General features: G+C 47.2%; 1 protein-coding gene across 1 annotated transcript; it reads right to left on the reverse strand.

The window, feature by feature from the left end:
• Nucleotides 1–1,476: 1,476 nt before the first annotated feature.
• Nucleotides 1,477–16,488, reverse strand: LOC107078803 (ubiquitin carboxyl-terminal hydrolase 37-like). The gene is made up of 11 exons (XM_069196744.1): nucleotides 16,188–16,488; nucleotides 8,013–8,070; nucleotides 6,499–6,646; nucleotides 6,128–6,143; nucleotides 5,728–5,811; nucleotides 5,245–5,344; nucleotides 4,507–4,554; nucleotides 4,059–4,223; nucleotides 3,436–3,554; nucleotides 2,829–2,893; nucleotides 1,477–1,578 (listed from the first exon to the last, which is right to left on the reverse strand). The coding sequence occupies exons 1-11, from the start codon at nucleotides 16,486–16,488 to the stop codon at nucleotides 1,483–1,485; spliced, it is 1,200 nt and encodes a 399-aa protein (XP_069052845.1). The 3' UTR covers nucleotides 1,477–1,482.
• Between the last annotated feature and the right edge of the window lie 5,541 nt (nucleotides 16,489–22,029).

The following is a 22,029-nucleotide window of genomic DNA, read 5'->3' on the forward strand; positions in this document are numbered from 1 at the left end:
GACTTGAAGGCCTAAGGTTGTTTTTTAAAGTCTTTGAATGTGGTGTACTAACTGCTGTCTACAATAACAATAACATACATAAATTACCAATAACATGTATATAAAAAATAGCCCAGAAATCAAGTATGAAGTAAAGAAATGGCTGCAGCTATGAATCAGAATTTTAATCTATTGGTTTTGTAGTTGGGGGTTGCATTTGGATGGTAGTACTTGGAATTTGTTAGACAAGGGGTGTGAAGATTCGTTACAGATGGATTTTGCTGTACGCAAAACAAGTGAACAATAGACGGACAGAATTTCACAAAACAGCCCAGTTTGTTCTGCACATCAGAGTGAAAATTAAAACAAATTGAAGGAAGGACCAATAGGAGAAGATCAACAATGAATCATTAACCTTACAATGCTTAAGTTGCCTTTATAATAAAAACAATTTTGTCCTTTTGTGAGGATCATGTCCACATTTTTTTTAAGTTGTTTTGAAATTTCACTTAGGGTTCAGAACATTTCACAAATAATATTTTTTTTTCTACCACCTCAGCTGAATCTACCCTCATTTAGGTTAGGGTGGTGGTATGGGTTTTTTCCAGAAACCTGTTGTCATTTCTTTGATGTTGTGCACATTTGTCTTCAGGAAGTTTTCTTCACACCTCCTATCATACTAGTGTTATCTTAAAAAAATCATATAAAAATAAAGAAAGGTTCCACAACCCAATGCAAGGTTGTAAAAGGTTGGGGAGGCTGTCTGGTGTGTAAAGCACTTGGTTGCAGCACTGTGGCTGTTGTGCTTGAAATGCTATTGAGTGATGAAGAAGACCCCCTATCCCACTGTATTATCTGTAGTGTTATCTTCAAAAAATCATTAAAAAATAAGGAAAAGGTCCACAACCCAATGCAAGGTTGTAAAAGGTTGGGGAGGCTGTCTGGTGTGTAAAGCACTTGGTTGCAGCACTGTGGCTGTAGTGCTTAAAAGCTATTGAGTCATGAAGACAACCCCCTATCCCACTGTTTTACCTGTAGTGTTATCTTAAAAAAATAATTAAAAAATAAGGAAAAGTTACACAGTACTGTGGCTGTTGTGCTTAAAAAGCTATTGAGTCATGAAGAAGACCCACCTAAACACTAAACTAAACACTATGAAATTAAACCTAACTAAACATTATTCTCTGAATACTGGATACTGGGTGAGCATTGGGAATTCCATAATTGACATATTACAGATATCATCTAATTAGTGAGGATAATATTCACTGCCGGGAAAAGATATATTGAAGCAGACTTCAATATACCTGTGTAATTTCATACAGTTCAATGTAAGGGTATATAAATGAAAACACTCTTAAGGGGTCTTTTCAGAAAATATTGATGTGATCTAATTAATAGGAATAATGTTCATTGGAATAAAAGTAATAAAAAAGTTAATTCTGATATTTGCATACGTTCATTTGACTGGTTGGATAAAAAATGAACAGCACAAAGTTTGGGTTAAAGAGGAAACAGGCACTTCAGTGCGCTTTTATTAGTCCCAGTCCCAGTCCCAGTCCCAGGTGTGGATCTCTTCCTCTTCACCTCACACACCTGCTGATGAGACACAGTGCATTTAAATAGGAGGAGCTCAGCTGTCAGGTGTCAGAACAACAACCCACAACTGGCTTCTCTTAGGCCATGGCCGACACTGACTGCCTGTCACAGTTCAGTACCGATCCTACACTAACAAGTCATAAACATTTCGTTAGAGCAATGAATCTGCTTGTAAAACCAATCAGTCTGTAGCTGTGCATGTAGAAGAGGATATACGCATTCCTCTCTCTAGCCTTCATCACAGACAGCTCGTCTGTCCTCCTCACCCTCTGGTCATTACATTGGAGCCATGTCTGCTCTGTGATGTTAAAAACTTCACTAATGTAATGACCTGCAGAGACACAGAGAGATGAGGCTTCTCTCATCACTGAGACATTATTACACATCACAGTGACAAACCACCAAGGGACTTCATTGACTCTACAGGCAGTGTCAGTAGATTTCTCTACATCCAAATAGCATTGCATTGTTTTATGTACTGTATTTAGCTGGTGTGGTTGTTCTGTTGTGTTTGTAACATTTGTAAAGATTTAAAAATATATGCTTTTCCTGTATGATCTAAAATCTATAGCATGTAGTTGGGAAGCACAGAGTCTTTTGTTCACAAAAACCACCCATGGATTCGTCTGGCTCACTGCTCCTTCTTCCTGTTCCCCTTTGTTCTCCTGGTTCACATTCTGTCTGACCTGAGCTACAACCTTAAAAGGTCCGAACTATGTCTGTCTCCAAATCCAGGGTCCCTGAAGACGCTGAGCTCCCTATACATTGTGCAAGGATGGGTCATTGCAGGACCACACTGTCCTCACCGATATTGTGTCCCTAACATCTCTGTCTGATGTTCTTGTACACACAACAGCAGGAAGCTCCTCAGATAACTGCACTGCTCATAAACGCTGTGATAACAGGTCAGGTTTTTGAATTTGTCTTACTAGAGGTGGAAGTTCTCCCAACATGGCTGAGGACACCAACAAGCTGATAATTTGTTGATGGTTCCCTGTTCTGAAACAAACACAGTAAGCAGGGTGAGTGACATTTCACCACTGCCTCACTTGGGCTGCATTCTACAATCTCTTCAATCCTCTTTTCTTCTCTTCATAAACCTAAACTCTCACTCAGCTGTCAGTTCTCTTTCAAAGACCCCATCTCTCACTGACTCCAACACAAACTCTTGTCACTCTCTCTGAGCTTCTGTCTGATTCTGCCCTCATGTTCTCTCTGCTGCCTCTATCTCTCTCCCTCCCCTTCCTCACCAGCTGCTGTCTGTGCTGAGCTACTGCCTCTGTCTCACAGTGAGGCTCCACTGGGCTCTGTTTCTCTGTTTTCAAGGACATTCAGGAAACCAGAAATAAAAAGTGTGAACACACATGTCTCTGAAAGTGCAACTTAAGAAATATATAAGGCTATAATGACCATGTCAGAAAACTTGAAGCAGATATATAAATATTATATTATAAATATCAGCAACTATTTTAAGATTTTATCATTTCATGTGTCTGGACATCTTAAGAGGACACATTATTGTCCTAAATAATAAATTAAATAGATATTCTGAGGATAATCCTCTTAGAATGCGCCACGTACTGTAGATTTGAACTAATGGCAGGTAATTCAGGAGTCTGTAATTCCAAGTGGAGTGAATTGATCACAAGGAAGCAGATCACTGAATGGACACTCTTCAGAGAAAGGAACAAATGATCTGATGATCAGTTTAGGGCTAAGAAAAGGACCTGAGGATTAGGAAGAATGTGATCTGACTGGAATGAGATTCTGCTCATCTATTGCTGTGGGTGTTTTCGGATTTGTGTGGAGGTGTCAGTACTGTTAAGGAGATGTGGGCCAGAGGTGAATGGGGGTTACCTGGTGATTCTCCCTGCTTGTCCTGAGGGGCTGTGGAAGGTCCTGACTGCAGGCTCTCCTGCAAACCCATCTGCAGGGCTGCAGCCAGGAGCTCTTCTTCACTGAGCCCCTCTAACAACCTGTAGAGACAGCATTGAGAGTGTGAGCTCTGCTCTCAAGCAGACCGACAGGTCAGGTGCTTTCTCCCCAGAGTGACAGCACACAAAGCTCTCCTTGATTACCTGCTCTCTGTCACTTGCCAGTGGTAATAATTGGCTAGTCTTCATGTACTCAATCTGGAGTTTATGTACTGGATTATAAATTTACTATAATTATATCAAGTTCCATAACCCAATAATGGGTATATTGGCAAGTGTGAAGAAAGTGCAGGATACAAACTTCAATACAGTGCACTACACTACTACCACTACAATAAAAACTAAAAGATTAAAGTATACACTGTTGAAGTGTGAGCATGCAGTGGAAGAAACAGTGCAAGACTTGTGTTATTCTGCAACATAATATCTAACAGTATATCTTTGAGTCTCATAATGTCTTAGAGCTGGATTTTACACTCCACTGACACAGCTGCTCTGAGCTGCAGTGTGACACTGTGACTGTTTCTGGGCCGAAGAGGGACTCACACTGTGGGCTCTGCTCTGCAGTCCAGAGCACGGGGAAGCTGGATACCACTGCTGCACTGGGCTTGAGTGGTCAAGCTGCTGGGGACGACCACTGGCTCCTCCAGCTTGGTGTTGTACTGCAGCGTGGTGTCGTACCTAAACCTCTTCAAGTGCAGGATCAGCACTCTGCTCAGCAGAGGAAGAGGAAGAATGAAGAAGCACAATTCCCTCCAGTTATATGAGACACTCTCATGAATGCAAGTGCAGCAATTTACTCTTTATTCAAATTCTTTCAGTCCAGAATGATCACTAGAGAGTCTCAGCTGTCATTTCCTATGAGCCTAGTGTGCTGTTGATGGGAAACTGGCTTCCATGCTGCTGCACATAAAGATTAGTCAATGAAGAGTGAATCAGTTATACAGTAACTTCTCTGACACTGGTGTGGCTTGTGAACTGCACGAAGACCTACCTGGGCAGTGTCCTGAAGCTTGAGGTGACAGAGGCCAGCTGTGCTGTCCTGGGCGAAGGAAGAGACATTGCCTGTAATCAACTTCCCAAGCTTCTCTCCCTGTCTCTGTGTCTGTGTCTCCTTGGAGAAAAGCTGGGGTATGCGAAAAGACACATTCCTAATGCAAGAAATTGTATAGGGCTAATAAAGAAACATTATTATTATTATTATAAAACTGAGACAACCTAGTCAAGGTCACAATTTCGAGAGACCCACTTATGTTTAGACTGAATAACATGTTGAAGCTCGGATTAGGACTGATTCACATGATAGCTTTAAAAGCTAGGAATTAAACATGGGGAAAGCAAAAAAGGCTACATTTTCAGTGATACAATCAGGATGTGACACCAGCCAGACTTGAAAAAAACATATTAATAAATAACTGTACAACCCGTATACCCATATAGTATCAACAGCATCATTAAGTTTAGATTTAAGAAAAAAAAACTATTTGCAGAAATCAGGATGTAGGATAAAAATGCAACATTAGAGCCTGAGGCTTTAACATTGCTTAGAGTTTCCACATACATATTCTATGAAGATACAGTGAACTTCAATTGTGCTGAATTAACCTTATTTTTTCTCTCTCTGACACAAAACCCATGTTCTCCTCTGATCCTGCACCTAAACCATGATGCCTGTCTCATGAGGCACATGTTAAAAAGCCCCGTGTTCTTCCCGTCGAGCGTCGAGACTGACCTTGAAGTAGAGCTCCAGGCAGTCCTGGATGGAGTCCAGCGGGAGGAGGTCCAGAGACAGGTGGTGAAACACCTCTGTCCTGGTGGCTTGAGTTTCACAGCTTTCAGAGAACAGAGAGGCAGACATGTGACCACCCATTACTTCAAACACTTCCAATTTCCTTTCAAGGCCAAAATCAACTCTAATTATCAAGACTGACTTGTAGCTCTTTTCCTGAGAAACTGAACTCATGCAGGTGTGTTTATACTGGAGCTGAAACTCAAATTTGTCACCTCAGGACAGGTGAAAAATGGAGGCATTTCACCCCCTCCGGCTGGGCGCCCTGGGCACTGAGCAGCCATCGGGCCCAGGCCAGATTCAGCCCCTGTCCCTCCTCCTTCAGCTGAGACAGGCAGTGGCTCAGGAACTCATGAGCATCCTGCAGTGAGAGAGCTGTGTGTTAGGGAGACACCAGCTCTGCTGCGAAGGAGACCTACAGCCTACCTGAGCAGACAGAGGTCTTTCCTGTCGTGTGTTCATCAACTCTTGGTGCCAGCCCTCCACTACAGGATCCAATTCTGGTGAAGCCTAACAGTATAAAAGGGGTTTGGGAGATGAATTGCCCACACAGGCAAACTACACAGACTGGTTAATCTGGCTAGCATATCTGTTGGAAGTGAACTGAAACCAGATCACACTGGAGCTACCAGCTGCACAACAACACTGCCCAGTAGAGCACTGTGTTTTCTTCAAGCCTTGCCTGAAACTAGAATCAGGAAGCATTTAGATCAGTTTAAGTTTTTGAGGTTTTAGTAGTGGAATAGATTCTGTGGATTCTTCAGGTGCGTTTCAATGTCTAATATATGTGACAGAGGGATAAATGTCTTAGTTTCGCAGCTCTCACTTGTTGCCTGTCTCCACTGAACTCCTCATGAGGAGCTGAGATGACTGTTTTAATGCATCTCAGCTGCTCCTCCTTCTGACTCAGGCTGCTCTGGTTCCTCCCTGCAAGCAGGTGAGCAAACGACCTGCAAGGAAGAGAACAGGGCAGTCTGGACACTCCTCAACACAGCAGAACAGAGGCAAGTCAGTGGACTAGAGGAGCACATCTCAGTATTGGCGAACAGAAGGAAAACTAAGACACATGATCTAAACAACAGGTTCAATTTACATCTTTGTTTTCCACTGGAAGTTATAATTTTCACGGTTAGAAGGACTTGTGTGACCTCACAAGTTTATATTTTTTTCTAGTCCGTCTCGGTCTCTTTAAGCTACTTCCTCCTGCCCTGGGCTCCAGTCCCTGAGCAGCCGAGTCTGGGGCATCATGTCCCAGCTGTGCCCCTCCCTCAGGATGTCGTTGGAGAAGGACGGTACCCCAGAGAGACACTGCAGGGTAGCGTTCATATAACAGCTGTTGGGGAACCTGTGGACAGAAGGACAGGGTCAACTGAGGAAGCCCTGGGACAGTCTGGAGTCTGAGCTGCACTAAGGGGACCTGGAGATGCCCTATTCCTTCACTTCCTGCTGCAGCAGACACTGCAAAGCACTCTGGGCACTTCCTGTCATGTGTTCCTCATATTATTAAAGAATGATTCTCATAGTTTGAAATATTGTCAGTTTTGAATAGTGGATATTAAAAAATGTGATCCTAGCTAGATCAGGAAGAAGATGTCAGTCAATCAAGCTAGATTTCTGAATATATTCTTCACTAAATGTCCCTCGTTGCAGTTCTGCAAGATGTTATTACTTTTATCGGCCATTGCTTGCTGGTTGAAGTAAGCTCACTTATAAAAATCAAGGCACTCAGGAGAGAAGCAACACTGGTCATGGCTTCTTGTGATGAGTGTGTGAATCCACAGCTGGAACTGTCTGAACGGGTGGGTCCTTACCCCAGGAGCTGGGTGGTCTCTCTGAAGGGTGTCCTGATTGAGAGGAGGAGCTGTCTTATCCAAGGAGGGAGAGCAGCACACTACACTGGAGCTGGAAAGGAACAGCATGTGTTCACAGTGACCAGGAAACAGCTCACAGTGTAAACTGACATCATGAAATATTATTTCTTACAATGAATGGAAAGGAATCACTGAGACCCTCTGACTTTCTCATGAGTGCGGCACCAAGAGCTCAGTCAGCTCTTTTGGTTGAAACGAACGTTTTGTACCTGTCCAGTGAGGAAGAGGGCTGCTGGTCTCTTCCCCCTCCTAAAAAAAAAGAAAGCAAAACAGAAATTTTGGAACCTGAAGTAGAATTTAAAGACATGAAAGACATTCTTCACACATTCTGCCGGGCTGCACAGTGTGCAGACAGAAGGACAGGGCATACAGACCTAGACCTGAGCTACTCTTCTTCTCAGTGTGCTGCTGCTCACCACCTGGGGGCGCCCTGTCAACACTCCTGCTACTGACACAACACAGGAAACACAGCAGTTAGAGCTCAGGCTGTGACTATCAGTCTCACACACTGGTACTGCATGAGGAGCAGGGCATTAATTACCTTTCTCAACATATCAAATATTTTAAAACCTCAAATAGTGCGTAAAAAATGGTTTAACTGGTTTAGCTGGAAATGGAGATTATTTTCGAGTTTACTGAATTCCTCAAGGAGCTATGACTTAAGATTTTAAGGTCATTGTATTTATTATGCAGCATTTATTTATACCTATGATTGTTCTTATACAGAGAAGTATAACAGTAGAAGACATGCCTGTTGTGAGCTGTGAGAGTTTGTGACCCAGAAAGCTCTGTGTCAGGCAGGCCAGGAGAAGAGGTTCTGGGGCTGGTCTTCTCCTGGACCTGACGCCCATCAGCAGCTCCACCTCTGTCAGGAGAAGGCTGCTGGGTGCTGCTGGGGCTGTTTGAGAACAGAGTGGAGACACTGGGGTCAGTAAAGGGCAGGGGAAGATGATGGGAAGAGCATCATTCCCAGATCTCACTAACAGGAGAAAGAAAGTCTAGAATAAAGCACTTCAGGTAAGTTGATGAGGGTCATTGATAATAATGACCCACTTCTCTTTGCAAGGACAGCAAGAAATTTAAAGTAGCTGTCAGCTAAACGTTGACATTACAGTTGGACTTGGCTGTAATATAACAACTTTTATAAGTGTAGTCCTTGAAACAGTATATTTCAGTTATTACAGCATATTTCAGTTACTACAATAAAAATACATCTACAGTTTTTCAGTTTCATATAGCAGTGCAACAGAAAATTAGATTTCAAACCCACTGTTATTCAATTTTAGTCTCCATATGAGTTTAAAACTTATCATTTGTATGTTCTGAAAAAGAAGTATATAATAATTAGATCAAAATAAAAAAACTGAAAACATACCTTTCGAAAGCTCAAAGAAAAACATCCACAACATGGCATTATGTTCTTGCAGTTAATGAGCTTGGATGCTTTAATGGGCAGAAATAACTAGCGGGCAGGTATTATGACATCATCAGGGTGATGTCAACATTGGTTGGTGTGGGTAACCCTGGAGTCGCCCGACATTTAAAAACAATATTATGCAGTGATCTGAAATTAATGCATATTTAGAAACACTGACAGCAAATGTCGAGTGTTTCGAGGCTATTAGGACATTTTTGGACAGAATAATGAGCAGCGCCTGCACTCGATTTCAAAATACGCAATATACAATTTGTTAATGCACTGCCAACACATCGACCAGTCGACCAGTTAGAGCAATAATATCTATATACATGAATGAACCGATCGGATTGAATATAAATAGCCGATCATTCACTGAGGGGTAGTTGTCACGCCCTGGAGCCAGGTTTATTCCCTGCTGAAAAGAGAAGAGAGAAAACACAATGTTTCGGCCGTGGAGCTTTCTTCAGGTTTTTTCTCTTCTCTTTTCAGCAGGGAATAAACCTATTGTTACTAATTCGGATACTCTGGTTGTCGGTACGAAGCAGTATTAAGTACATACTGTACTGTAAGTGTACAGGAATAAGTAGAACGAGCTGTTCAGTACTGTATTAAACATCAGTTTGAACATGAAAAAGAGGACACCCTGAGGAACTTTCCTATCGCCTTATCTGGAAAGGGGGTGGGGATGGAGAGGGTTTTCAAAATATCCCACGTTTTATGTTCATTGGTAAATCTATCTGCATATCAGGTATTAGTACAGAAAAGGTCTGTGCTTGTAAATAATAATGTCTAATAATTACTAAGATTTTTCTCTGGCTTACCTCCTTAGTTGTTAAGAACTTTACTTTTCTTCCCGTTGATCTGCCCAAGCATATTTCTCTGTAGACCGGATTTCTCTTGGCAGTGGTTGATTACCCTGAAGATGTTCAACTGTGTGAAATGCACAAGTCCCCTCGGCTGCAGTAACAGTACCGTCTGTTTTGCTGCCAGATTTGACAAAATATTGGTTGACGAACTCTCTCCTCGAATTCCTTTCTTGTGTTTGAGTCAACATGAGCTTGCAAGTCAAGTACACCTTTATTTGCCACGGAGACAAAAGTACCAGGCTTACACACCAAACATTCAGCTTCACAGTCTTCTCTGCCACTTCGAAATCACGGAAAAATTAGTTCTGCTGTGAAGCGAGTGAAGAAACTCTCCGTCTCTCTTTCTAACATTCTCATCTACTATCCTTAAAACGTTTGTTAATTATTCTTCGTGGTGAAAATAATGGGGTCGAATTTTGGGATATTTGAAAATTCCCCCCGGGAAGGAAATATACAGTACAGTAAGGATCAAAATAGAGGACATGTCCGGGAAAATCCGGACGTACCGTAACCCTAATTAAGCGGCATATTGCATCTCCTGGGAAAGATGAAGAGAAGTGTCCATCCAGGCTCAATACATGAATTGAGATTTCAATAACGTCTGAAAAGACCCCTTAAGAGTGTTTTCATTAATAAACCCTTACACTGAACTATATGAAATTACACATTTAACCCACTGTATCCCTTGTCCTCAATATCCCTGCTCCAGCTGAGTACCAGCAGTGTGGAAACCTTCGCAATAAAGAAGTATACACACAGACTTTAAGGGACTGAGCCTCCCGTTTCTTTCTGCGTTTTCCTGAATTTGTTCCCCTCCACGGGCTGTTTATCTCAACAGAACTCTCCAAACTCACTATGGCAGGCACTCTGTGCATTCAACGGTGAAATACTGTGGACCCATGACTTCATGCGACGAAGGTTTATTGTATAGTGGTTGGAATTTTATTGTAGTTTAAAATTATGTCATTCGGAAAGGTCAAATTAATCTAAGTACCGTGTTCAGTCACAAACAACACGTGTGTCCGCGTGAACCGACCGCTGTTTCAGTGACCCGCCAGCAGGGGGCGCGAGCGACGCTGCTTTTCACACAAGCGCGTGAGCGGCCGCTGGAAAGTGAACATATAACGGTCGACGTGCGGTGATAGCAGCTTTAATCATCAGTCTTTGTCATCATGTGATGATGTGATCTAATCAATGGGAATAATGTTCATTGCAGTAAAAGTAATAAAAAAGTTAATTCTGATATTTGCATATGTTAATATTACTGGTTGGATAAAAAATGAACAGCACAAAGTTGGGTTAAAGAGCAAACAGGCACTTCAGTGCACTTTTATTAGTCACAGAGTTGCAGGAAAGCGTGTATTTGAACTGAAAATGACGTTTTAAAGCATTCTGAAAATTGTTGATAAAAGCTGACTCTGTTTGAAGTTCTTGTGTAACCTGTTACAGGTGGATTTTAAACGGAGCAGAAGAGCGATTATTTGAGCTGAAAATTACGTTTTGGAGCATTCTGAACATTGTTGGTAATAGCTGACTCTGAAAGCAATTCTGGTAGCACCTGTTACAGATGGATTTAAAATGGTGCAGAAAAGCTATTATTTGAGCTGAAAATGACGTTTTGGAGCATTCTTGATAATAGGTGACTCTGTATGCAGTTCTGGTAACACCTGTCACAAGTGGTTGTAAAACGGTGCAGAAAAGCGTTTATTTGAGCTGAAAATGATGTTTTGGAGTATTCTGAACAATGTTGATAATAGCTGACTCTGTATGCAGTTCTGGTGTATAATAGCAGGGCACTGTCAGGGCTGTGTGTGTATTAACCTGTCTGTCTGTCTCAGGGAGAACATGCTGTTTAACCGCAGGGTGATATCAGGACTGTGTGTGTGTATAAACCTGTCTGTCTCTCACAGGGAGTACTTTTTGCATAACCGCAGGGCCCTGTTAGGGCTGATTGTGTGTATTAACCTGTCTGTCTCTCTCAGGAAGAACGCACTATAACTGCAGGGTGCTCTCAGGGCTGTGTGTGTGTATTAACCTGTCTGTCTCTCTGAGAGAGAATGTGCTGTTTAACCACAGGGGACGCTGACAGCGCTGTGTGTGTGTATTAACCTGTCTCTCTCTCTCTCAGGGAGAATGATCTGTATAACCACAGGATGCTGTCAAGGCTGTGTGTGTGTATTAACCAGAGAGTCTCTCTGAGGGAGAATGTGCTTTATAACCGCAGGGTGCTGTCAGGGCTGTGTGTGTGTTTTAAGCTGTCTCTCTCTCTCAGGGAGAATGTACTGTATAACCATTGGGTGTGCTGAAAGGGATGTGTGTGTGTATTTACCTGTCTGTCTCTCTCTTCTGGAGAATGCGCTGTATAATCACAGGGCGCTGTCAGGGCTTTGAGTGTATATAAACCTGTCTGACTCTGTCAGGGAGAACGCGCTGTATATCTGTAGGGCGCTGTCAGGGCTGTGTGTGTATATTAACCAGAGAGTCTCTCAGGGAGAACACGCTGTATAACTGCAGGGTGCTGTCAGAGCTGTGTGTGTGTATTAACCTGTCTCTCTCTCTCAGGGAGAATGCTCTGTATACCCACAGGGCACTCTGAAGGCTGTGTGTGTGTATTAACCTGTCTCTCTCTCTCTCAGGGAGAATGTGCTGTATAACTGCAGTGCACTGTCAGGGCTGAGTGTGTATTAACCTGTCTGTCTCTCTTAGGGAGAATGCACTGTATAACTGCAGGGAGTTGTCAGTGCTGTGTGTGTATTAACCTTTCTGTCTCTCTCAGGGAGAACACGCTGTATAACTGCAGGGTGCACTGTGAGATCTGTGTGTGTATTAACCTGTGTCTCTCTCTCAGGGATAACGTGCTGTATTACGACAGTGCATGCTGTCAGGGCTGTGTGTGTATTAACCTGTGTGTCTCTCTCAGGGAGAATGCGCTGTATAACTGCAGGGTGCCATCAGGGCTGTGTGTGTATTAACCTGCCTGTCTCTCTCACGGAGAACATGCTTTATAACTGCAGGGTGCTGTCAGGGCTGTGTATGTCTATAAACCTGTCTGTCTCTTTCAGGGAGAACGTGCTGTGGAGAGCGCAGGTTGTGCAGGTTGTGCTGTCAGGGCTGTTTGTGTATTAACGTGACCGCGGAGGTGATGAGCTCACAGTCTTTCTCCAGCGTGTTCAAAATGGGCTCAGTACCTGTCTGTCTGTGGGAGTGTTGGCTCAGTACCTGTCTGTCTGCAAGTGCCCCCAGACCGCGGAGGCGATGAGCTCGCAGTCTCTCTCCATTGCGTTCAGAGTGGGCACAGTACCTGTCTGTCTGCAGGAGTGTGGGCTCAGTACCCGTCTGTCAGCAGGAGCATGGGCTTAGTACCTGTCTGTCTGCAGGATCATGGGCTCTGTATCTGTCTGTCTTTCTGCGGGAGTGTGGGCTCAGCTCCTATCTGTCGATCTGATGGTGTGTGGGCTCATTATCTGTCTGCCTGCAGAAGCATGGGCTCAGTACCTGTCTGTCTGTCTGCAGGAGCGTGGGCTCAGTATCTGTCTGTCTGCAGGTGCTCCCTGACCACGGAATCGATGAGCTCGCAGTCTCTCTCCAGTGCGTTCAGAGTGGGCACAGTACCTGTCTGTCTGCAGGAGCGTGGGCTCAGTACCTGTCTGTCTGTAGGCGCCCCCTGACCATGGAGGCGATGAGCTCTCAGTCTTTCTCCAGCGCATTCAGAGTGGGCTCAGTGCCTGTCTGTCTGCAGGCGCCCCCTGAACACAGAGGTGATGAGCTCGCAGTCTCTCTCCAGCGCGTTCAGTGTAGGCTCAGTACCTGTCTCTCTATCTGCAGGAGTGTGGGTTCAGTACCTGTCTGTCTCTCTGTCTGCGGGAGCATGGGCTCAGTACCTGTCTGTCTGCAGGCGCCCCCTGATCGCAGAGACAATGAGCTTGCAGTTTCTCAGGGGTACAGTGTTGGGGTGTAGTCTATACAGAGTTCGAGTTCAGGTGTACTGTGTTTGGTTTCAGGGGTACAGTGAGGGGGTTCAGGGGTACTGTGTTGGGGTTCAGGAGTACAGTGTCCGGGTTCAGGGGTACAGTGAGGGGGTTCAGGGGTACTGTGTCGGGGTTCAAGGGTACAGTGTTGGGGTTTGGTTTATACAGTGTCCGAGTTCATGTGTACAGTGTTGGGGTTCAGGGGTACCGTGTTGGGGTTTGGTTTATACAGTGTCCGAGTTCAGGTGTACAGTGTGGGGGTTCAGGGGTACCGTGTTGGGGTGTAGTCTATACAGAGTCCGAGTTCAGGTGTACCGTGTGGGGGTTCAGGTGAACCGTGTGGGGGTTCGGTCTACACAGTGTCCGAGTTCAGGTGTACAGTGTGGGGGTACAGGTCTACCGTGTGGGGGCTCGGTCTATATAGTGTCCAAGTTCAGGTGTACCGTGTTGGGGTTTTAGTCTATATAGTGTCCGAGTTCAGGTGGATAGTGTTGGGGTTTTAGTCTATACACTGTCCAGCAGGAGTCAGTTTCTCTCTGTGTCTCTGTCTCTGTGTCTCTGTCTCTGTGTCTCTCTCTCTCCAATTCAATTCAATGTGCTTTATTTGCATGACCGATGGGTACAATCAGTATTGCCAAAGCAAATAAAAATAATAAAAGTAACATGGAACAAAATAAAAGTAAAATAAAATCTACAGACATTTACATCAAAGACATATCATTAAATATTTACATATACTGTAGACAGATGGAGCATTATTGACAGGAGATCACATACTAGGCTGCCAGTTCAACTGCGTTCCCTCCTCCCTCTCCCAGAAGGATTGGGACCTGTTGTGATTCTGGCAGGTGTGGGAACTCTGGGACTAGATTTCTGAATTTAGGGAAGAATGTTTCTCTAATCCCAGAATATTTGTTGCAGTGCGGTAGGAAGTGCAACTCTCTCTCTATTTCTCCCCGCTGGCAGTGGGTGCACAGGCTGTCCTCTCTGGGCAGCCAGGTCTGCCTGTGTCATCCAGTTTCTATGGTCAGGCTGTGGTTTACACTTTTTTACAGACAACTGTGACTAGTGTGACCAGACCTTCATACAGAGAAAGATACTATCAACAATGTTCAGCATGATACAAAACATCATTTTCGGCTCAAATAAATGCTGCTGTGCACCGTTTTACATCCAAGTGTAACTAGTGTTAGCAGAACTTCATACAGGGTCAGATATTGTCAACAATGTTCAGAACAATACAAAACAATTTTTAGCTCAAATAAACGTCCCTGTGCACCATTTTACATCCAACTGTTATCATTGCGAATATTGCAGTGTCCTCGGCTGGCATTGCTACCGAAGAGCGCCCGGCTGGGGTGCACGGCGAGGGGGAGGACAAGAGCAGTAGTGGCCAGGGTGGGGATTAGAAGAGCTACTGGCCAGTGCAGCTGACCAATTGTGAAACAGATGTACACAGTTGCGAGATCGGGCGGACTCTTGTAAATAATTTCCCTGGTTTTGCACCCATTTTATATATGTACCAAATTACAATCTTATACCTGTGTAGCTGTACCCGAATTGACCCCAGTGTGTTGTACCCTGTCTCTTTCTCCCTCCCTCTGTTCTGGTTGCTGTGCCGGACGCACGTCCGATTAATAAAGCGCCACGTTCTCAGTTAAAAAGAGCTTGGCTTCCTTTGTCGATACTCGCCGAACCCGTCGCCTTACAATATAAAAGTTGCAGAAATAACGTCCAGAATAATAATGTCAGAAGATAATACATAACTGGATATTATTTCTGTACAGACAATTCGCACCAGCCCATTTCTGTCAACATTGGAAATTTGGAATGCTACGGAAATTACCGGGGTAAAGTTAGCTTGAAGGCTGTGGAAATATCCACAAAACTTGGTCTTTAAAATGCATTTGGTTTGACGGCGTTCTGTGCGTCCATTGCGAAGATATGGACAAAAGAATATTCGTGCTTGGTCAAAAAAATGTCATAAAAACGAAAAAGTAAAGGCTGCGAAAGCATTCACAATGTATTTTATACACAAAGCAAGTATTCTCGCAACTCTAAGAGGTTTCGTGAAAGCGCTACAGGCGTGCCAAAATCGTTTTCGAACTTCAAGCTAACTTTACCCCGGTACGGAAATTTAAGAGAACGAGACGCGAGGAGGGGTCGGTATACGGAATGTAAATTAAAGAATTAAAAAATGTAAATTAGAGTTAAAGAATCATACAAGGACAAGTAAACATATTGTAGCGTTTGCAGGTTCTTTTTCAGAACTAAAGAACAGTGGAGACGCGATTAACCAAGCACTGACTTTATTTAACAACCACACCAAAACCAAACACAGGATCTACACACACATGAGGAGACTGACGGAACACGTACACACATTTAGGGTGGTAATTACCTAACAACACACTCTACTTTTACAGGACTACACAGGGCACTAGAATTACTAGGACATTATTTACACAGGTAGGGTCAGCCGCTGGTCATCGTGCTGACCCTCAGACTCTTCCCGGCTACCACTCCCAGCATGCCCAGCGGTATTACGAGCGCCTAGGGGCGCTTCCTCCTCACCACCAGGCGAGGGCGTTACATTGCCCCCACCTGAAGCGTCTGGCGTCTCGCCGACGTCGAACACCCCCCTCAGGCTGTACTCGTATTCGGCCAACTGCTGCGGAACCCTGCGTGAGCGGCCGGCGATCCACGGACGCCCCACTATCGCCCGGCTCCGGCCCCGGCTGCTCCTCTAGAGCCTCCCCACACGGCTCCTCCTCCCGGGCCCGGTAGGGGGCCAGGCGGTCTCGGTGCGGGACCACTACTCTCCCCCGTGTTCGCAACCGGACACGGTAGCAGACCTCGCCCACCACCCCGAGTACCTCAGCGGGCCCCTCCCACGACGGCGCCAGCTTAGGGCTGAGGTCTTTGCGGCGGCGCGGATTGTACACCCAAACCGAGTCCCCGGGCTGGAAGGCAGGCCCCCTGCAGCGCAGGTCGTAGTACCGCTTCTGCTGGACCCCCGTCTGTGTCAGGTGGGTCCGTGCAAAGCTGGGCACCCGCTGCATCCGCTGCCGCAGGTCCCACTCGTAGTCCAGTCCAGCCGATGGTGCCGACCCGTCTCCGGGCGGCTGGCCAAAGACCAGGTCCACCGGTGTTCGCATTTCCCGGCCCAGCATGAGCGAGGCTGGGGTGCACCCGGTGGATTCCTGGACCGCGGTCCTGTATGCCCAGAGCGCAAGGGGGAGGTGGCGGTCCCAGTCCCTTTGGTGCCGGGACACCAGGGTGGCCAGCTGGGTGGCGAGCGTCCGATTAAACCGCTCTACCAACCCGTCGCTCTGGGGATGCAGCGGGGTGGTCTGCGTCTTAGTAATCCCCAGGCGCTGGCACACTCTGGCGAAGACCTGGGACTCGAAGTTACGCCCCTGGTCACTGTGTAACTCCTCCGGCACCCCCAGCCTGGCAAACATCCACTCCAGCAGTGCATCGGCCACCGTGGGGGCACTCTGGTCCGGGAGGGCGTAGGCCTCCGGCCACTTCGTAAAGTAATCCATGGCCACCAAGACGTAGCGGTTCCCGGCCTCGGTGCGCGGAAACGGGCCCAAAACGTCCACCCCCACCCGCTCCATAGGAGCCCCCACCTGGTGTTGTTGGAGGGGGGCCCGAGAGTTCTCGGGGGGACCCTTCTGCGCCACACACACCGCACACGTTCGGCAGTACCGCTCCACGTCCCGGTGGCAAAGACCCCAATAAAAATGGCCTCGGAGACGCTGCAGGGTTTTTTTACCGCCGAAGTGCCCCACACCCGGCTGGCCGTGCACCGCTCGGAGCACCGCCCTGCGGAGCAACCGAGGCACCACCAGCTGCCACCGTACCTCGCCACTGGAGGGTACCCGCCAACCCCGTCGCAGCACCCCGTCCTTTACCTCCAAGGCCTCCCACAGGGCGCAGAGGGCCTTGACGGACTTCGGGTGCGGGGCGAGCTCCTCTCGCGTAGGCTGCACTCCTGCTGCCCTCCAGCGGAGCACCGGACCCACGTCAGGATCAGCTGCCTGACGCTGCGCCAGGTCTGGCAGGCTCACCCCCAGCGGCCCCTCCCGGGCCGTGGCCGCGGTGCTCACCCCCGCCACGGTGCGGACAGCCTCCTCACGCTGCTCCCGCCGGGCGCAGTGATGGCAGTCCGCGGCCTCGCAGGGGCGCCGCAAGAGAGCGTCGGCATTGAGATGGCGAGACCCCGCATGGTGCACGACAGTGAAGTCGTATTCCTGCAGGATCTCTATCCATCGCGCCATCTGCCCCTCCGGCTCCTTAAAGTGGAGCAGCCAGGTGAGGGACGCATGGTCACGCAGTAGTTCCGCTCGGGCCTAGTCAAAGCCCGACTATAGTAGGCCACTACGCGCTCCCCATCCGGCCCCTCCTGCGCCAACACCGCACCCACCCCCGAGTCACTCGCGTCGGTGTCGAGAACATACGGCAACCGCGGGTCAGGGTAGGCCAGCACGGGGGCCCCCACCAGAGCTTCATACAACCGGCCGAAGGCAGTCTCACAGCCCGAGTCCCAGTCAAAACGGCGGCCCTTGTCGGTGAGGCGGTGCAGCGGGGCAGCGATGCTGGCAAAGTCCTGGACGAACCTCCGATAGTACGAGGCCAACCCCAGAAAGCTGCGGAGCTCTGCGACGGTGCGTGGAGTCGGCCAGCCCCTCACTGCGGCGACCTTACCTGGGTCCGTAGCCACCCCTCGCGGTCCAACAACATGTCCCAGGAAGGTCACCTCCCGCCGCAGGAGCTCGCACTTGCGGGGGTTGAGCCTCAGGCCAGCACGGCGGATGCAGGCCAGCACCGCCTGGAGGTTCGTCAAGGCCTGGTCGAAACTCCGTGCATGAACCAGCAGATCGTCCAGATACAACACACACTGGTTCCGCGGGACCGATGCCAGCACCCTCTCCATCAGCCTCTCAACGTCGCCGGGGCATTGCACAGGCCAAAAGGCATGACAGTAAACTGCCAGAGGCCCTGGCCGATGGAAAAGGCAGTCTTCGGACGAGCATCAGGAGCATGCGGGACCTGCCAGTAGCCGCAGCGGAGGTCCAGGGAGCTGAACCAGGTCGACCCGGTGATGTAGTCCAGGGCGTCATCTATCCTCGGCAGGGGGTAGGAATCTTTCCGGGTGACCTCGTTCAGCTTGCGGTAGTTGACGCAGAACCTCCACGAGCCGTCTTTTTTTTTTACCAGTACGGCTGGTGCCGACCACGGGCTCAAGGAGGGCTCAATCACCCCCGCTGCGGCCATCTCCCGGATCTTTTCCTCGGCGGCGGTCCGCTTGGCGTGGACCATGCGTCCCGGTGGGATGCGGATGGGCCGAGCGTCGCCGGTGTTGATCTCGTGTTGGACCAGGCCAGTGCGGGTGCAGTCCTCATCTCTCGCCGCAAAGAGATCCTCGTTCTGGGCGAGTAGCTCCTGGAGCAGCTGCCGCTGGTCCTGTTCGAGGCCCTCGCAGCTCAGCTGGAAGAGGTCCTCAACGGCACGCCTCGCTTCCACGCAACGCTCGGCCCCCGCCGCCGCCTTGTCTGGCCCCCCGGCCAACTCAGGGGCAGGATCCAGCACGCTCGCTCCCCGGCTCGCAGGCCTGGTCTGCCCCGGCGACTGACGCCGCCGCCGCCGCCTCTTGTTCCCCCGGCTCCGGCAAGCCCGCGTCCCTCGGCCTTCGCCGGACCTGCCCTCCACCAGGTGCAGTCGCTCCCCCTGCCACACCAACTCCTGCCGGTCCAAGTCCAAACTGGCCTCCACTCGCTGCAGAAGGTACAGCCCCAGAATGCAGTTCTCCTGGATGGGTGGGAGGTAGCAGGGGTGGCGCACCGTCGCTGCACCCAGACGGAAGGCAAGCACCCGTTTCCCCCGGACTGCAGCGAGCTGTCCCGTCACGGTCCTCAGCCGCAGGCTGGAGGCCTCCCATCCTGGGGGGTTGGTGCCCTCGGTGTCGGGGAGGACGCCCGGCCGGAGTAGGGTTACCGATGAACCGGTGTCGAGTAGGGCCAGGCAGGGTTGGTCCTCGATTCGGCAGTGGAGGTACAGGCCCCGGCTACAGCCGACTCGCCCCACGGTGGTGGGAGGGGCGCCGGTTTTTACAGCGCTCTCCGGAGCGGGGGTTGAGGTGTTTTCCTCTCACAGTCCAAAGACAAGATCGTGGTTAATTGGTTTCTGTAAAAACAGTCCCTGGTGTGTATTTTTGTTTCTGCTGTATGGGCGTGTGATGGACAGGTATCCTGCCAAGGGTGTATTTCACCTTCTGCCTAATGCTTCCCTGGATAGGTTCTGGATCCTGAATTGTATAAGTCATTATCATTTTTTATAAAATGAAAGAAAATAACTTACATACTTATAACATTTTAGTTGAAAAGAATTTTGTCTTTTTCTTATGTACAATTGCATTTTGCAGTGTAAAAAGCAGCAAATCACAAATAATTAAAGCATTGCCAAAGGATATTTATTGTACAAAATCACAAACCAATTACAGTATAGTTCTACAGTATAGATTGGGTAATAAATCAATGATGTGACATCAGATTGCGATGTGAATTTTTGTATAAACATCAACAAAGGCAAAATTATTAATGGAGAGCATAGTAAATAAAACAGTAACTTGAGAATTTTAAAATTATTTATGAAAAAAATCAAATCAAGGTTACCAGTGAAATCTTTAACATTTCAATGATAATAGAAAACTAATAAATCAACATTATTTGTTTACCCCCTCATATGCATATTTATAGTCATAGCTGAAGACATGATGTATTGTAGTGTTCCGCCCCAGGTTTTGGACTGCTCCTTGACCTTACCTTTGCATGCACTTAATCCTTCTTTTCTCTCTGTAACGAACAGTTCTTTCCGGACTCTATGCGGACGACACAATCCGACGGAGTGGGGAAACACTAGGGAAACGTCATGCAGGAATACGGGGCAGAAGACAGGGGGGCGTGCCCAAGGTGCGCTGGTGCACGGGGGAGGTGTGGCCGAGGCGAACAATCCAAAAGTGTAATCCTTAGAGTATCCAAAACACACGAGTAAGTCCAAAACCAGGAGATCCATCAGAAGAAGGAATTAAAAACCACGAAGGCCGGGTCGGAACCGGCAGACAAGGAACAGGAACAAGGGTTAAAACCTTAACGGGACCAGGCGCTTCCAGGTCCCGGACTCGCACGATATGGAAATCAGATGCAGAGCCTGGATGAGCGTCAGCGCCTGGCTTTTAAGGTGGGCTGGGAATGGGAAACAGGTGCAGAGAATAAAGTCTTAAGTGAAAGGGCTGGAGCACCCTTAAGGAGGGGGGACTAATATCGTGACACTCTCCACCCTCTCCAGTGTAGTGAAAAAGCACACTCCCTTAAGTTTCTATGTTTTAACATATTTAGGCATATTTGATCTTTGCCTAGTCCTCAACCAAGTCCTAAAAGTAGATAAACTAACCTGACAAATAATGCTAAAAAAATACTTTATTATTAAAAAAAAATAATCAATAATCTTGTGTGAAAAAGTGCATACTTAGAAATGTTTTACATACACAATTACAGACATTGTCAGTCTCATCATCAGAGCTGTGGTAGCTCAGATGGCAAGGGTGTTGAAGGAATGTTATCAATTTTAGAAAAGCTAACAAACTACTTGTCTTTTAGCTTTCTAACTGCTTATAACCCTGGCAAGTGGAAACATACCAGGGGCATCTATAGGTCAGTGGAAAAGTACAGCTCATGTCTTAAGTGTAGTAAAAAGGGAAGTCAAATGTCTTGTTTTGCAAATGTAAGCTATAACGAAAGTCTTAATAAGGCGTTGTTTTCTGCTACCCAAGCTTGACTAAAAAACTAATGATTCGTTTTAGGGATTAGGTAATCTATGTCAAAAGTAGGAAGCTTGTCTGTTATACAAATAAATGCATACAAATAAACAGCTCTTCTTTCACCAACACTGGATACTGAAGTGTTTCTTCAGTATCCAGCTCCTGACGAAAAGGTCCTGGGTTCAATCCCAGATAACTTGCTCTAATTCCTTCTAGACAGCTCCCAGGTCCAGTTAGCCTGCTTTCCAAATGAGTACCGGGGATTAATCCTTCTGGAGGTAATAGGCCGGCCGGAGTGTGATGCTGATCACCTCACCTCCACTTCCAGTGTCGGCTGGCCAAGAAAAATGGTGGCCCTGGCTCCCCATTCCCCATGGGCCTTTATGGCCTGAAAAGGGACCGATCTACCTACCTATCTTAAGCACTCCGGTTTGTGATAACACACTGTTCCCAGATCAAAAGAAATCTGTAAAAGTCTTAGAGAAAGAATTGATGCTGCTTAGTATTTGAAGGATTACAAAACCATATCCAAATAATATAAAGTCCACAGTTAGAAAGAAACTCTACAGATAGAGAATATTTGAAACTGTTGCCAATCTTCCCTGGAGTGGCCATCCTACCAAATGATGCTCATAGAAGACTTTTGTCAGATTTTTCAGAATGGTAAATGTCTGAGTTCATGAGTCCACCACCAGGAAAAGTTGAATAAGAATAGCTTTCATGGCAGGAAATCCCTACTCTCCAAGACACTGCATGGCTCAAGTTTGCAAAACAGCAC

This window comes from Lepisosteus oculatus, chromosome 12, assembly GCF_040954835.1.
Source record: "Lepisosteus oculatus isolate fLepOcu1 chromosome 12, fLepOcu1.hap2, whole genome shotgun sequence".
In the NCBI taxonomy this organism is placed as follows: domain Eukaryota; kingdom Metazoa; phylum Chordata; class Actinopteri; order Semionotiformes; family Lepisosteidae; genus Lepisosteus; species Lepisosteus oculatus.